The sequence below is a fragment of the Labrus mixtus genome, chromosome 5 (genome assembly GCF_963584025.1).
Source record: "Labrus mixtus chromosome 5, fLabMix1.1, whole genome shotgun sequence".
NCBI classification, from domain to species: Eukaryota; Metazoa; Chordata; class Actinopteri; order Labriformes; family Labridae; genus Labrus; species Labrus mixtus.
The window spans coordinates 6,850,355-6,868,578 of NC_083616.1; the positions used below are offsets into that span (position 1 = coordinate 6,850,355).

Sequence of the window (18,224 nt, forward strand, 5' to 3'; positions counted from 1 at the left end):
TCTTCAGTTGTTTTAATACACAGCTGCTGACAGTGTGGGTGAATCTCGTGGAAATACATACCTACAATCAGAAAACCTTTATAATGGTCAGTATAGAGCCGAGTCTATGGTGGTCCAGTAAAAAACGATTTACAGAAAATTAAATTTAAAAGAAAAGAAAAGTAACCAAAACTGTTGTTGCTTAAGAAATCTAATAGCAGCCATTTTTATGTTTTGTTTGGGCACCATAACTATTTGGTTATGTTTTGGGCTAGAAGAGTATGATGTTCTGTGCTCTAGATGGGTTTTAATAGAATTCACAAAACACAAATATACAATTGAATTTTTAAAAAAGTACAGTAAATATGTATTTATTAAAATGAATTCCCACTCCATCCAATGAACTCTTAACTAAAAGCTGCCGTTAATCTATGAGGGGATACTGCAGTTTCTTTAAGAGCTCAGGTAAAACATTTGATATGCATTAAACCTTTGTTCCACTTTCCACAACTCACCAAGTGAGTTTGACCTTAACTGTATCTGCTTGAAAGATCTTTTCTGAATCTCCGCTGAGTGACATGTCAACCAATCATCGATCCCATCAATCAAACAAGCAGGTGTCATCCCTGGAATATATACGCTCTGACATAAAAAATGACTCTAGAGAGTAAAAGCCAAATGCAATAAAGAAAGTAGAGAAGCCAGCAGTGTTTGTGTGTGTGTGTGTGTGTGTGTGTGTGTGTGTGTGTGTGTGTGTGTGTGTGTGTGTGTGTGTGTGTGTGTGTGTGTGTTTACTCCTGAGTTTAGCTGCTGTGAAGAATTATCCGACCTGCCAAGTTATGACTGTTTTCTGGTTAAACTGATGAAATATTGATACACAGGGATCTGCACACTGTAGGCAACGTCTAGACCTGTAAACACTCACTCACACACACACACACACACACACACACACACACACACACACACACACACACACACACACACACACACACACTCATGCACACACACACACACACACACACGCACACACACACGCACACACTCATGCACACACACACACACGCACACACTCATGCACACACACACACACACACACACACACACACACACACACACACACACACACACACACACACACACGCACACAAACACACTTTTCTACTGCCATTGTACATATTTCTCATCTCTGTTTGTGTCATTCACATACACTGAGGTGTCATCAGTACACACATTTCTTATACATGAGTAAAATGTAAAATCAGCCTCTGTTTAGAGTAGAAGTACTGCTCTGTTTATTACAGCCATAGTTGAAAGGCTCTGAAATGTCCTCAAAGTATGGAAGTTGATGTCTTAACAGATGTTGAAAATGGGAGAGAGCCCACACGTGACTTCAAAAAATGATAGATAAACACTTTTGTTCCCATAGTGTGTGGAGAACAATGGTAAAATCAAAACATCACACAGCACATTAACAGAATCATTCACCAACAAACAGAGTCCAGACTCTCGAAAATGAAAATCTCACTATATCTCTCAATGTGAAATCCAACTTTGGAGTGAAAACATGACGTAACATGAACGGGAAGAACTGGTGATAGGACATTTTTTACTAAAAACTACAGATGAGACAGTGTGAACATGGTCTGTACATGTTACAGAGCCAGCTGGAGCTGAGGAAAAAATTGATTTACTGCGGTTGCTGTGCTTCTTTTTCAGTCAGTTCACTATTGTTTTGGCTATTGTTTTATTCACATGACAATCCACAGAATGCGTCCTTGGCTGTCCTCGGGGGGTTCCCAAAGACAGCAGGAGATCAGAACATAAATGATGTGAAATTAACAAATCTTTAAGGTGAATAAACATCCATGGGCACGGGACGGTTAGTATTTTTATTTTTAGCTTTTCTAAACCAGAGTGACACAGATTTAGTGATTAAGCGAGCAGAGAGAGAGAGAGAGGAGCTAGCAACATTCAAAACTCAGAAGAACTTGTGTTTTAGGGCGCACTCACACAAGTCAATCCGTAGCATGCCTAAGCACGCTTCACCCCTAAAGTCCAGTTTGTTTGACTAGAGTGAGTGCTCCAATCCGTGCTCAAGCACGGTACACTTCCTTGGCCCTAGCAAGCTTGGAAGAGGTGTACTTTGATACGGTAGAGTTCATGCACGTACACCAGCACGGGCACACAACGTGGACAGCCTTCATTATGGAGAAATCCCAGAGTGTTATAGCTGTATCTGACTAATAATGACTCAAAATAAGCTCTCTTTCTCTCTGTGATGTTCTCCAATGTGCGGACACGGACTTGACTGCGCATCCTTTTAATTTTTGAGTCCGCCTGGTTTGTAAACTTAGCACGCTTCATGATCACATGAACCCATTTGTTTGTTGTATTATGATGTAATGCAAAAGAGGTAACCGTGCTCGGGGGGAGGGGGGGGGGGGATCTCAGGAGACAAGAGCAGTAAATAAAAACACTAAGAAAGTCAAGAGTCCAATGCTATAAGGATTTTTTTTTTGTCTTTATAACATATTGCACAGATTCACAGTATCAAATGAAGAAGAACATACTTGTGAGCAGAAAATAGTATAAAGCTGCTTCATGAGGTGCACAAAGATCTCACTGTTAGCTCACCGGTCATGTGATATAAACTTCATCACCCCCTCCCATTCGCTCGCAGTCAATTTTCCTGAATATTTCCTGCTGTGTTCTCATACTGTATCCACTCACACATACATTCTACCAGGAGGGTGCGGGAAAAAGACTGGGTATGAACCCCGCTGTTTGAACTCACGCATGCAGATAACCCCGAACTTCTCAGAAAATGTACAGAAGTTTATTTTGTGCATATGAAAGCATCATTAACGTAACGTACTGTGAGCTAAATGTCAGGCAAAGAATCCTGTTATTTACTCTAACTCTAAATGGTGATACGTGTTATTCTCCTCTCTGCTGACACATCTTTGGTTCTCTATTTAAAGAGAGAGAGCATCAGGCCTTGTGTAGTCAATGTCAGAGCTAACTGTAGCTAACTTTCACAAAAGTTAATTTGATCAAAAATTAGATTCAGCTTTAAATGGCCTCTATTCATTTTTTTTATCACAGGCAAACACATGACAACTTATCACTACATGACCTGAATCCTCAATCTCAATCAAAGTCTGTGAGCTTCATTCTATAACACTATATCAGGAAGTGTTAGTGATGTGAAATTAGTCGTTAATATGTTCATGATCAGATAAGTATGAATTAAAATACAGAGTTCTGTTTATCAAAGGCGGAGCTACGAGAAAAAGACGTTCAAACTCAGGACCGGTCTAGAGAACTACACAACTGAGTAAAAACTTTATGACTGACCCAAGAAAATCAGAGTTTGCCCCATAAAATCTGACTTCATAGTTAGCATGGCCTCAGCTGTGTTGTGCTGATCTGTTGTTTATGTGTGATGAAATGTGCCTGCAGTCACAGCCCGGGGCGAAGGCTACCCAGGAGACAAAGGAGGACGGGCTGCTACCATCATGTTTAACCACCCCTGACATATCATCGGCCTTATTGTGCCTCTCAATCTGAACACACACACACACACACACACACACACACACACACACACACACACACACACACACACACACACACACACACACACACACACACACACGCACACAGAGCTGGAGCACCATCTGTCAGCCTGGTGTCAAGTGGCCCTTGTCTCCAGTGATTATGAGAGCTCCGGCTGCCTCAGGTGGTCCCGGACCAGCTCGCCCTGTGGAAGGGCCGGGCTGGGCCATATGGTCTGTGGGGCACAGGGGGGCACCCAGGGGAGGCCCCCCACCACCACCACCACCACACTACCACCGGACAGGACAGACAGCAGCCACAGTCTCCGCCTGTGACTGTCTGCTGAGATGAAGCCTGAAGTGACAGAGAACGACCTGACAGACACAATTCAGGGAGGGGGTGGTAACGTGAAAAGTCACTCAGGTCAAGGCCGGTCTGTTTGTGCTGCTCTACTCCTAACATCTGACAGAATTATGAAAACGTATTAAAGATCATATTCACAGTATTCAGGTGACAAACTGAAGCCCCGAAAATGTGTCCACCCTGAGTGTGAGGACAAATTCGGTCAGCTAGGATAAACACAAACATGAACGCTAATTATATCATTTTGACTGTAAAAAACAAAAAAAATGTGAATACATCAAACATGCTGTTTTTATCTAGTTTTTGATCAGTAACAAGTTCCTTTTTCTGTGTTTGAGTTAGACCTCGATCTTACAGAAGGTCCTTACTTTATTTCAAAATAAAAGCAGGCTTGAATTCAAACAGCCAGTAAAATACTGTCAGCCTAAGACAGTACAAAAAAATAAAAGCCTTCCATTTTTTATTTTAAAATGTGAAATAATTGGAATATCAAACATGCAATTACAAATGTGACTAATTGTGATTAACTATTGATATTTAAATGTAATTGCCATTGCAATCATTTGACAGCCCTAACAGGAGATCGCTGGATTGTTTGGTCTATCTCTTAGGTTATAGGGATGGGTACGAGTATTCAATGATATATATAAGGGCTAGCAAATGATGTTTAGATAGACCAAACGATGTAACCCTTCGTCTATGATTAGCTGTGCAGCTTTACTATGTCTCGACAACATCAAAGTAGAGGCCAGAATCAGCTCGTCTTGGTTAGATGTTTTGGTGTCAGTGAGGCACATTAGCTGCTGCTCTGGGGAATGGAGTTGTGGATGTCAGGGATGCAACATTGAAGAAGTTCAGTTTTGTCTGACTATACTTCATTTCCTTCTATAATGGCGCCTTCACAGTAACGAGCGACGAGGTCAGTAACAGGTACACAGGGCAGGTTGTAACTTACAGCTAGGCTGTGTCATGAAAGCCACAGCTAATGTTGTGTTTTAATAAGACTGATGTTTCTGTAAAGCATGTTATAGAGGCAGTACGTACACTGTTTTACCAGCTGTAAGTAACTGTCTACATTTCTCTGAGCTAAAGCTATGGATAGGTTGTTCAAATGGCAGGATTAGTGTCTGACTGCTAGCACAGCCACATAGCATAGCCACTCTTTTATCTACATGTCAGTTTAAATAATAACTCAGCACACTTTTCGGTCCCGTTGTTTATGTAGGATGGTGAACTCTGGAGTAGTCCTCTCTCTAAAAGAACCCTCTTCAACCTAAAATCAAAACTTTGTAAAATAAATAAGTAATGAGATGTCTACAGCTGTCGCCATGACAATGATATTGACTGGATACATTTGCTACAAGGAAATCGGCTGCAATACAAAAGCCATTCAAATACAAACGCAGAAAAAACGGGATATAAGTGAATGCTGTCATTACATATTTATGTAGAAAGGCACAGAGGAGCTATTGTTTCATATGGTATCGTGCATAGGATCGTATCGTATCCTATCGTACTGCATCTCATCGTTTCACATCATGTCATGTTGTGTCATATCCTATCGTTTGTATCATATATTGTTTGCATAGCATCGTATCATATCCCATATTTTGTAACCTAACATATTGTTTGTATTGATTTGTATCATATCGTGTGGTGGCAAGAAAAAAAAAAAGAATTTAAAATATTTGGCGATGTTTTGGTATAGAAATTTTGCCAATTTTTTTGGTACAATTTAGATAGTGTTTATTAGCTTCTGCAATTTTTTATTTAAAACAAGAAGCTACCCATTACTGGGTGTCAAGGATTTGTTGTTGCTTTGCTATCGGAACAGGTATTGATATTATTTGATATTTACTAGAATTATATCAAAGTTCAAAATCTGGTTCATGTGAAAACCCTAGTGTTTATAAACAGGTCTAAAATATGCAACAAAGTCATCCACAGACTGAAGAGGGGAATAACTATGTCTTTTATTTCATATCAGTCCGTATAAGAAACGACATTAAAACAAAAAAAGTGGAACTTAAAGAAAAGCAGTGATATAATATCACTGCTTATCAATAATAATCTAGGTTTGATTATATTATGTATGATCTTTGCCATGTCTGTTATTTAATATCCATATTTAATTTATGACATCTTGAAGAGAAAACTATATAAATACTGTAAAACGTTTGTTCATGTACTGAGCTTTATTGTGACGACAGGCTTTTATACAAATTCAACATGGTCACATGAAGGCCTTTCTGGAACACTCAGCATGTGTTTAAGACATTTACATTTTAATTATGAGCATTTCCTTACTTTTCACTATCATTTAAAACTTTATAAATACTTTTATAAAATGTAAAACTATTGGTTCTTTATTGCTAAAGTAGTTTCATGAGAATCATAGCTAAACCTAAGAAGAATCACTTTGAGGATGACAAATGTTAAAATGGAAAATCTTCAGTCCTTTTTTTAGAGAATGAAGGCCATCTGTAGCCTCGTGAATTACTTTGAAAAAAGATCCTCAAAACCTTTCAAAAAAGCTTCCCTGAGGAACTTCAGGAACCTCTCTAATAAAGTGTTTAAAGTTTGTATGGTTCCTCTAATATCACCTCAAGAATGCTTTTGTTGTCATTGCACATTGTTCAGTGAAATTAACTGTGCTGCTCTAAAACAAAAAAGTCACACGCACACACGCGCGCACACACACAACCACACACACACACACACACACAACCACACACACACACACACACACACACACACACACACACACCTGTGATGGTTACATAAATTTATAACAGGAGGTAGATAAAATAAGAAAAGCAGAAAAATATGGTGCTGTCAGTCTACAGTGTTATTGGACCTATGGGAGGAAATGCACATGGTAATAAATAATTGCACAATACAAAACATTTATTTTGATAAAAACATATATCATATTTCACATATGCATGCATGCTAGTCTTTAATGGGGTGAATTCAGGGGGATTGGGACATCAGGTTAAAAGGGACAGTATAACAAAAAAGGACATTTTGTCTTACCTGATGAATGACACTAAAACATTTTTTTTCCTGGACCTTAGATGGGATATCTAATGATCAAAAACTGTATGCCCTCCTTGCTGTGACATCATGTCAGGGGGAGGGGCCAGCATCAAACAGGAAGTTGACCCTGTGATGCATGAGGTGAGGGAAATGACAGAGGCTTTCGCAGGTTATCATTATAAGGTCATTCAGTTGTCAAAGCGAATCAATTCCTCAAACTTTTGATGGAAACTTAAATGAGATGTATACAACTGCTTTAAAAACAGTAAAAAAATTAAGTGTTTTTTATTAGGTTGTATTCATGTTAGCATCATTTTATGTGATGGGACAGTTACTCGAAAGGCTTTTCTAATTAATAAAACCTCTTAATGTGTGCAGAGCCCTAATCAACCACAAACATTGTCATGGATAAGCTGGAGTTTGGCGTCAATAGCCTGCTTGTCCATTTCAAAATAATACAGAAACCTAGAGCCTTAACCTTAACCTAACATGTGTTGAATACAATTTTTATGTCAAGCATTGCTTAAAAAAGACTTAAAAAAGACCATTTATAAAATAAATATGCTCACAGTCCCTTAATCAATAATTAAATAAATGATGAGATGAAATGATGTAATGCCCCAATCGCCCATATTTTGGTAGAAAAAAAAACAATTTTGGTCCAGATGTCATAAAAGTGTGTGCAATACCTTCCTGGAATATGATTTTTTTTTTTTTTTTTACTTCCCTTCTCCTCAAATGAATTCGTAACAACTCTATTGTCACTGAAATGAATCATCGTGTGTTGGAGTCTCTTTTTAAAAAAATTCATTACAAGAAAGCTTATAAACATCAGAAATGTAAAAATTGGCCCAATATCACCCAATCTCTGTCTGTGTCCTCTGCGCGCGGAGGTTACAAACACAAGAGGGCGTGTTTGTGCATGTGTGCGTGTGTGTGTGTGTGCGTGTGTGTGTGTGTGTGTGTGTGTGTGTGTGTGTGTGTGTGCGTACGTGCGTGAGTGTGTGTGTGTCCATCAGCTCCAGAAAAATAAATAACAGCTCCGTGATTACCTGATCGTTTAAATTATGACCGCTCGTCCACTCACACTTTTCTTAGAAGACTTATTTTTTTAATAGGAGAGCCAGGTTTGTCTTTAGGCGGTAATCTATGAGAAACGCTCTAATTAAAGCTGTTTTTATGCCTCAATACAAAAAAGAGTTAACGCTGTGAGGTGAAGTTTTAATCTGAATGCAACAAAACATATTCTTCGACGAGGCCGGTAATCAGAGGCACCGCGTCTTAAACAAGTGCGTAAAAGCGCGCGGCCATATTTCTCCATGGTTGAACTTTAATGTGATTATAACTGTAAATCTCTTGATCGTGTTCTTCGCAGCCCAGGGATGTTTTCTCCAAGGTGTGCTTATGTTTACTGTTGAAACTAAAAAGGGGGGAAACAGATGAAATGTCTGTTTATTTCTTGAAACAGTAGCACGCGCAAGACCGACACAACTCAACAAATCCGAGAGAAAAAAGAAAAGAAAAGAGCAAAGCTGGAATACAAATGATATGCAGCAAGAAGTGTGCCAGCGTGTGTGTGTGTGTGTGTGTGTGTGTGTGTGTGTGTGTGTGTGTGTGTGTGCGCGCGCTCGGCACAGCCAATCAGCTGCTCATGCAGATGACGTGCTGCTGTCCTACGTCAGCCCGCCGCTTGTCATGCAGGATCAGAGCAGCACACACACCGGCATCAAACACACACACACACAAACTCCTTCTCCGAGCCGGACACACAGCCCCTGGCCCGGCAGCCCAGCCCGGCAGCGGAGGACTCACCCCGGCTTCCAGGACTCTCAGCCCGTTGAGACAGTGGACCTCACCACGCCTTACTTTGTGGACATGGGAGACATGGGGGACCCGCCGAAAAGTAAGGAAACTTGTACGGGTTTGGGGACGCGATGATCGGACTGAATTCAGCTCAACTTCGGCTTAAATTAGACTTTATATTCTGCAGACTGAGAACAGGTTCAGACAGCCTGTTAATGCGAGAGGATCATTTTAACACACTTTGATTTTAAGTGTTTTTGAACCTGAGAAGAGGATTAAAAATGAATATTATAACATAATAATAATAATAATTGGCTAATAATAATAATAATAATAATCATAATAAAAATAATAATAACAATTATTATTATTATTATTATTATAATACTAGTGAAATCAAAGCATTATTATTTTGAAGTCGATCATTAGAGGAGTTTTTTAACAGTGTGTGTCTGTGTGTGTGTGTTGCAGAGAAGCGGCTCGTGTCTCTGTGCGTGGGCTGCGGGAATCAGATCCACGACCAGTACATCCTGCGGGTCTCTCCGGACCTGGAGTGGCACGCCGCGTGCCTCAAATGTGTCGAGTGCAGCCAGTACCTGGACGAGTCGTGCACGTGCTTCGTCCGGGACGGGAAAACGTACTGTAAACGGGACTACATCAGGTAGGACAGCCGAGCCGGGCCGTGCTGAGCCTGGAGGACTACCCCTCTGATACACAACACGAGCTGGACACTGGAACTATAATTATTATTAATATATTTTTTATATTTTAAAAATCCCACTGAGATTATTCGGATTGATGAAAACCACACGGAGCTGTTCGTCTATTTAAATAGCTAATTTTGGAATCTTAAGCTCCTTTTCATCAGCTGGCATTTTTCTTTTTAGAAGATATTAGTAGGCCTATGTATTCATTTAATGTTTCTTTAAAAATAGACTAGAAAACGGACATTAGGACCACATCACCTATTTGTTATTTATGTAGGCTATTATTTCTGCTGATGATCTGACAGATGGACCTGAGGAATATCACAAACATCCTGACTGGAGTGTTTTTTTTGTTTTGTTTTGTTTTTTTAAAGCTGTACATTAATAACTGATATAGCCTGTTACGCGCTCATGAATTCGGTCAAAACAACAACCGGCCTCCGGTCTCGTGACAAAGACCGAGATCATTTCGCTAAAATAATTCTCATCCTGGATTAAAATATTAACCAGAAAAACAACACGATATTGAGGCTTAATTCTGTGGAGTTACATCAGTGACTGAATATTCCACTGTTTCTAATGTGAGACTGATAATAATTGATTCATTAATAGAAGTGCTGAATGAAAAGATTGTTTTATTTATAACTTACCGAAATATTGTTTTAGTTTTTATAAACGAAATGTTTATAAAAACGCCTACATTATATTTCATTAATAATAATAATAATAATAATAATAATAATAATAATAATAATTATTATTATTATTATTAATAATATACTATTATTATTGTTGTTTTTGTTGTTCCTGTCACTGTTGTTGTTCTTATTGTCGGAGTAACCGGAGCGCGTATCTGTGTGTCCCGCAGGTTGTACGGGATAAAGTGTGCTAAATGTAACATCGGCTTCAGTAAGAACGACTTCGTGATGCGTGCCCGCTCCAAGGTCTACCACATCGAGTGTTTCCGCTGCGTGGCATGCAGCCGGCAGCTCATCCCGGGGGACGAGTTCGCTCTGCGGGAGGACGGCCTCTTCTGCCGGGCCGACCACGACGTGGTGGAGAGGGCCAGCCTGGGCCACGGAGACCCGCTCAGCCCGCTGCACCCCGCCAGACCACTACAGATGGCAGGTAACGTCCCGGGAGCAAGGGGGGGCGGGGGTGGGACTCTTTCAACCTGCTCCTGTGTGTATGATCTGACTCTGTCTTCAGCCGGAATTCAGCAGCTGATTGGATTTTTAATGAAGGAGTTTAAAATGAGCATGATTCTGACTGACTCTGTGGACCGATGTGTCCCTCTTGTCCTGTGCACTGTGAGACTTAAGTATAGGCTGAGACTGTCCCTGGCGTCAGAGGAACAGGTGGAGCTCATCCTCTGCTTCAGGTGTTCTGCTTCTTCCTCTATGTTTTGTCTTTTTTTTCTGCATACCACCGTGCAGTCAGTGAGTCCGGGTTCAGTAGATTAGATAGAGCGGGCGCTGCTGTCAGAAATACACCGAGTTATCACTGAGGAGGAGGAGGAGGGGAGGGGAGGGGGTGTCCTAACAAGAAATACTGCAGAGCTCTGCAGGTCTGTGGAAGGGGGCGGGTTGAATGCAGCATCCCATTCTGAATTGTATAAAATGTGCATGTCAGCCCACAACTTTACTTTATCATTTTATTCATGGAGACTTAGAGACCACAGATCCTCTAAAATAGTTGCAAACATGGTTGTATTTGGATTTTCAAGATTTATTTTCATCAGAATTCAAAACACGGTGGAGAAACGCTCTCCTCATATACAACCCGCTCTGCCCTGATCAGTATTGGCCTATATCGTCAGCTGTGTGTTTGTAAAGCGTCTCATTACTAAACAAGACATATGAATGTAAAGATAAAGACAGGTTGTTATTGGTGTACTGAGCGTTTGAGGCCTTCACAGTCTGAAACTTCTTCACCTCTGAAACCTTCTCCCTCCACATCTTCTCTCATTCTTTGAACCTGCACACAGATCCGTTAATTTCTCTTCCCTCTCCTCTTTTTTTTGTCTCGTCCATTGCAAACAGCAGAACCAATCTCGGCCCGGCAGCCTGCGTTGCGGCCTCACGTGCACAAGCAGCCGGAGAAGACCACGCGGGTCCGGACGGTGCTGAACGAGAAGCAGCTGCACACCCTGCGGACCTGCTACAACGCCAACCCGCGGCCCGACGCGCTCATGAAGGAGCAGCTCGTTGAGATGACCGGCCTGAGTCCGCGGGTCATCCGGGTCTGGTTCCAGAACAAACGCTGCAAGGACAAGAAGAGGAGCATACTGATGAAGCAGCTGCAGCAACAGCAGCCCAACGACAAGACGGTGAGAGGACGGAGAGGTGGAGGAAAACTCACTCAGTTTATCTAAAACAAACTGTGACAAACAAATGATAGCAAACAGAGCTGCAGCGCGATCTGTCCCTTTTATTAAAGAGACTCCAATATTTAACACCAGTCTTATCAAAGCAGCTCCATTACCAATGAACCAGCAGAGAGGACACTTTTATTCAGAAAGTCTAAAATCACTCCGCGAGATCGGAGCTGCGCAGGACAGCGCGCAGAGTTAAAGTGAAGCTGAAGTTAAGTTAAGCGCGCTGTTTACACTCACATTCATCTGTTTACTTATTTGTTTGCATGTTTATTGACTGTTCTGTTGATTGACAGGGAGATTAATTTCACCCCCCCCCCCCCCCCCCCCCCCCCCAACACACACAGAGCAATGGGCGTTGTTGAGGGAGGGAACTGTCTACCCAAGGCCCCTATGTAAGAAGGGGCCTCCCTTGGTCCTGAAATAAAATGTGTTGTTTTTAATTAGATTTGTTTGTACAGGGAGTTATCCAAAGAAGCACCAATATCGGATTTTAAAACTTTGATTTGATCCCAGTAAAAATGATAGACAGATATTTAAAAAAAAATAAATACTTTGGGTAACAGTGCAACAAAAAGAGAAATATTGAGTGATGTTTTTATTTTATCTTGTTTTAATCTTGTTTTTAATTACCAAAAATTGCTGCAAAAATACATAGGCAACATCGGGATTTGTGTGTCAGATGTACTTTTGTGCAGTCACGCAAATCTCAACGTTGCCATTTTATTTTTGGATGAACTCGTTCTTTGTCTAAGCATCTTTCAAAGCTTCAGTAGTTTTTGATAGTGTTGATCATTATCCATTTTTCAAATGTGCAGTACCTCTGCATCAAAAAAACATTTTAATAACCATCATTTAAATATTTTACTGTTATTTGTTTAGGCTTATGGAGGTGTCATAGTAATATATCTTGGTTAACTGCGGATGTGGTGGAGGGGCCTAATGTGAGATCTTTCCATGGGGCCCAGAAATCCCGGAGACGCCCCTGCTCACAGCCACCCATACCTTACATTACCTTCAGCAACCCTCAGTGATGGATGTGATAGACTCTGTGTACTCTGGTTCTAAACACCCCCTCCTCCCCCTCTTCTTTTAGAACATCCAGGGTATGACGGGGACCCCGATGGTTGCAGCAAGTCCGGAGCGGCATGACGGCGGCCTGCAGGCGAACCCGGTGGAGGTGCAGAGCTACCAGCCGCCCTGGAAGGTCCTAAGCGACTTTGCCCTGCAGAGCGACATCGACCAGCCCGCCTTCCAACAGCTGGTGCGTCATTAGAATAGTTTAGTTGTGTTTTAATATAAATTGTTCCAAACACCAGTCCCACGAGCGGATGCATCCAGGCTCATGTGCGCGGAATTTTTCAAATGACAACTTAACCATACGGATGCTGTCACTGTACTGCAGGGTTCCGACTGTCACAGTTCAGTGCTTTATTAAAATCAAACATTAGTCTACTAAATGTATTTCGCTCTTTAGTTCTCTGCATACAGAGACGTGTCATGACTTTCACGATTTCTCTGCGTAAAATGCGCACCTCACATCCATCAGGAGACACTACAGGATCATGATGATGCTGATGCTTTCTTAGTTTTACACTATAATACAAAACTATATATTTCTCTGAGGGAGCAGCATGAGCAGAATTTTTACGCCAGTGTTCATTTCAATAAGCCGTTACATGAGGCTGATTTTCAGCGACCGTGTTTCCTGCAGTCCACAGCATTCAATGTCTAAAGTAGCTCTTTCTTTTTTTATTTGATTTTATTCAAAATCTTATATAGACCTGAACATTTAGATCATATGGATTTTTATAAAATTAGGTCTGGTGATATTTTGGCCAGTCTCGCTGTAGCAGCTTAGACTGAGGCTGATGGGTTTTTTTTAGATAATTTTATTCTTATCACGGACAGGATGAAACAAACTCCTGCAATATTTTAGAATCCGCTCCAGACTGGAGGTGGACACAAACAACACCCTGTGTCCCTCCGCCACATTTAAGTGGATTATAGAGCTGCAGAGAGAATGCATCTGTTCGGGTGGAAACGGGTTAAGACCATTTTCCACTTACAAGGGACTCTGCCTTTAGTTTGTTTAATACAAATATAATGTTTGTGACGGATTAGGAGACATTCAGGATAGTTTTCCTTCTGGCCTAAGTACAGATCATGTAGCGCATGGGGCTATAGAAAAGATATCCTGCACATCATAGCTATGAAGTTTAATTTAGTTTTTCGTTTTTAATCCACTTGTTTTATGTAGGCTTTGATCCACGCTATTTCAAACTATGCAAATGTATAAGAGGTTTGAGTGTACGTGTCTCTCTTATTATCACGCAGACACGTTGATCTGTATGAATCATGAGAGCATCATCAGTCTGTTGTTTGTGTTCTCTTCCTTACAAATATTGCAACATTTTCTCGCACTAACAGACTGTGACACGGATCACTTCCTTGGTGTTTCGTTTAAAAGAAAGACTCAGTTAACTTCCTTTTCATGTCAAACTGCTGTCCCGGCATGCTTTGGGAGTCCTGGACCATAATTCCTGTTTATTAAACGGTCACAGCTCTATAATTTGTGATCAGTACCCGGATGTGTCTGACTCCCTCCCTCTGTCCCGCAGGTCAGTTTCTCGGAGGGGGGCCCGGGCTCCAACTCGACGGGCAGTGAGGTAGCGTCCATGTCGTCGCAGCTCCCGGACACACCGAACAGCATGGTGTCGAGCCCCATCGAGGCCTGAGGGACCCCCGCCCCCACCCATCCCACCGCCCCCTCCCTACCCTCCCAGACCGCACCAAACAACCCCCCTGGTTGTGTTTTGACACTGTGAAGACAATCATGGGATTTTACCACGGACATCGTCCTGCCGTGACGCGTCATCACGGCCGGTGCTGCACGTTCACGCGCCCGGTTCCAGTTGCCAAACGGAGACGTGAAGCGGACTCTGTGTTTGACGGAGACACACCTGAAGCTGAACCTGCTGAACATAGACTGGTGACTTTTTTTAAAATTTGGACCCCCCCTCTACATGAAGGAAACAGCACTGCTCTTCATCATCACCACCACCATCCTCTTCTTCATGACCCGAGTACTAAAGCATTTGCAACAAGGTTACCTCTACTCTGCCACAGGCTCCGTGGGACATCTGTGTGAGTTAGTGTCCGTCCGACTACATTTTTTTTCTTTCCCAAAGATGTGTATAATTATTATTATTATTATTATTATTATTATTAATAAGTTAAAAAAAAACGTTAGCTCTGGAAGAAAATGTTTCGTTTGTTCCCGTGCAACAAAAATTATTTATTATTTATTGTCGACAAATTTGCCACCTTTTGTGTAACTTTCTTAACTGAAGTAAAAAGAGAAGAAAAATGACTGGAGTTTGGTCTGTGGCTTTTCTATCACAAGTTCTTTTTTAAAAAATACTTTATAGTTAAAAAATGAAAAAGGAGATTTTGACTGTCTTCAAATGGTTTTTCTCTCTTTGTGGGTGTTCACACATGAGGCGGAACATCACATCCATTATCCGGCCTGATGGATGCTTAACTGGGTGTCATGTTGGGCTCGCGCTGTCTCAGTTTACCTGCTTTACACACAACATCCAAACCTCTGACTCCTAAAGTCTTTCTTATTTGATCAAAGGGATCAGATCCGACAGGGACATTTCATTTATTCAAACAAAGTAGGTTGACAGAAAATGCTCAAGGCATATTTAAATATCACTGTGTTTGATTCTGGTGCCGACACGTGTCTTCTTTTTTACATGACAGAGACGAGAACAATCATCCCCTCGAAGGAGCGGCGATGTTCATGTTTTCACAAATATTTAAACGCAATATCTTCCAAAAGTCGTGTCCTTTGGGATTTTTTTTAAAACAAAGTTATGCAGTTTAATCTCTTTTCAAAATTAAACTTTGGTTGGATTTTTGAAGAGAAAGTTTTCATTTCAATCTTCAGCTATTCAAAAAATACATTTAGAGCCACAATTACCCGGAAAACGCAGCTGATCGTCTACATCCTTTTCTCCATCAGTGTTTAAAAATCCTGAAGATATTTTAAAGTACTTTTGTTTAGAAATGTTTCCCGCATTGAAAAGCTGCTTGTAAGGATTTTAACACAATGGCTCTTTATTAGTAAGAGCATGCATTATTGCCTTACACTCTGCATGACCATTTGCTTCAACTACTATCTGTGTGATCTGAGAGATTCTTCTCAATAACCTCCTCATTAATGCTCAAAGGGAAGATGTGGTGCATGACTTTTGGTCTTTTTATGCTCAGTATTGTGCCAGCACCTTATAAGCTCATATTTTAATTTTTGTGTAATGCATCTTAATTCCTGCACTAATCAGTATTAAGGAGGTTATTGACAGAAAACTCTGACATGGTTGTTGCACAATATGGTCACAAAAAGGCGTTAATAAGTGCTTTGTAATGACTAATAAAGAGACACCATGTGAGGTAACTGCTTCATGGTGAAAAGTGTGAGCCTTAAAATGTCCTCTATTTTCTTACAATTATATTTCAAATGATTGTTGAATCATTTTGAGCTGTTTTGAGCCTCAAACGATTCTTTGTCTTAGAAAACACTTTGACACTGATCAGCTAACTCTCCGATCGGTGTCAAAAAAACAGGGTGTGTAAAAGGAAATGTATGATTTGAATGAGCACAGTCAGTGTTTAAAACCTTTGAAATCGGTAGTCCTACAGACACCAAACTCTCCTTATACCACAAGCTCTAAATTCTTTTTCTACATCTTGAAAAGATGAAGTTTCACAGAGATGTTTTCCATAGGAGCATCGCTGTCTCTGTTTTTCTGCTTCAAACTGTTAAATTAATTCCCTCATCCATCCTGTCCCCTGAGCTCTCTGTGCAGCAACATGCACAATTAAGGAAAGTGTGCACCATAACAGCCAGAATTCTATTTTTGAATGTAAGTTGACAAGCAGAGTTTTGACTTGTAATGTGTTTATTTCAATGTGTGGATGTGAAATTGTCGCTCGGGATTCTTGTCTATCTTTTGGAAAAAAATGAAATCCTGAGGAGTCCTTCATCGAGCGGATATCAGACCGAATAACATGTTAGTATTTACAGTCCTCATTTCTGCATCCTTGTTAATGGACGGGAACTTGTTTTACCATAAATACAATTCACAATAAGTATTGCAGTCAAAGTTAATCTACAAAGACAGGGCTAGGATCAAGCAATTCTTTTTTAACCAATATTTTTTTCCCTCCAGGATTTCAAGATATTGCATTGAAAGCTTTATAAAATAATAAGCTGTTTTTGACCTATATTGTTGAAACTGAAACTGATGTGATAAAGTGCACATGCAGTGAATGCAATGCGTCATGTAGAATACAAAGGAGCAGAACATCAGAGACATTAAATTAATCTTTATTTCTTAGACGGTGTTTGAGGACAGCTAGACTCTCTGTAAGGATTTGTTAAAAAGTAGAGGATGAAGGAAACTAATGGTTTAGTAACAGCACTGTAGAGGTCTTAGACTTTAAAGAAGGATGGTCAGAGAGGTCGAACACACCCACAGACAGCAGAGAATATTCTACAAAGTCAAATCTACAGACAGGACAAAGTCTCTTACTACAGGTTCCTCTGCACGCTGATGGAAACATCGACAAACTGACAGCATGTTTGAATCAAGCTGCAGACCCGATGGAGGCTGACTAAAAATGTTTCAATTTAATTTGATGTTTTACTTGTTTGTTGTAATATGTTCCATCCTCTTAAGACTCACATTGTCTCGGCCATCAGCTGCATATTTGCTACAGAAACACGGCCATGTGCATCTCAGGTTAAAATGTTTCTCAGAAAGCCGAGGTTACTGTGATGCAGGATATTACCTCCCCATTAATGAAATAACATACACGTCCTACATAGCTTCAAAATATTAATTTAGGATGCTGACAGCTATTCTAGGTAGAAGAAAACCAGGAGAAAAGATGTTATTCAAAGGATGTAGGAGGAAGCTAACGTCATACTGTGGAAGATTATTGAAGGAAAAAAAGATTGTTTTTTAACATTGAAAGCAATGAAATGTCACATTAAAGCATGAAGCGAGTGACTCAGTGACCTCCTGTACCCTCTGACCGGCTCGCACTGCGGCTAATAACTGAAGGTAACAAAGGTGAAAGTCAAACCTGCAGCTGAATTTGATGAAGATTTTTCATTAGCTTCCCTTCTTCTGTCTTCTTTTCTTCTGATCCTGTTTGCAAAGATTTTTCATTGAGGCTTGGTTTGGTTTCTACTCTTCTGTATATCATCGTTCTCCAGGATGTGATGCTTTAAGAAATACAGAAACTCATGGTGATGAAATTAACAAGTGTCAGTAACCCCCAGATTCATTCTCTGCTGTTGATCATTTTTAGTAAGATGTGTGATT

At 40.6% G+C, this 18,224-nt stretch overlaps 1 protein-coding gene across 2 annotated transcripts; it reads left to right on the top strand.

Annotated features, from left to right (window-relative positions):
- The first annotated feature begins 8,660 nt into the window (after positions 1-8,660).
- On the top strand, positions 8,661-15,199 carry isl1a (ISL LIM homeobox 1a). 2 transcript variants are annotated; one of them, XM_061037495.1, is made up of 6 exons: positions 8,661-8,845; positions 9,217-9,406; positions 10,321-10,580; positions 11,495-11,781; positions 12,923-13,090; positions 14,448-15,199. In XM_061037495.1, the coding sequence occupies exons 1-6, from the start codon at positions 8,818-8,820 to the stop codon at positions 14,562-14,564; spliced, it is 1,050 nt and encodes a 349-aa protein (XP_060893478.1). In that variant the 5' UTR covers positions 8,661-8,817; the 3' UTR covers positions 14,565-15,199. The 2 variants fall into 2 exon arrangements, with proteins under 2 accessions (XP_060893478.1, XP_060893479.1); XM_061037496.1 differs by having other exon boundaries at positions 11,498-11,781.
- The last annotated feature ends 3,025 nt before the right edge of the window (positions 15,200-18,224 follow it).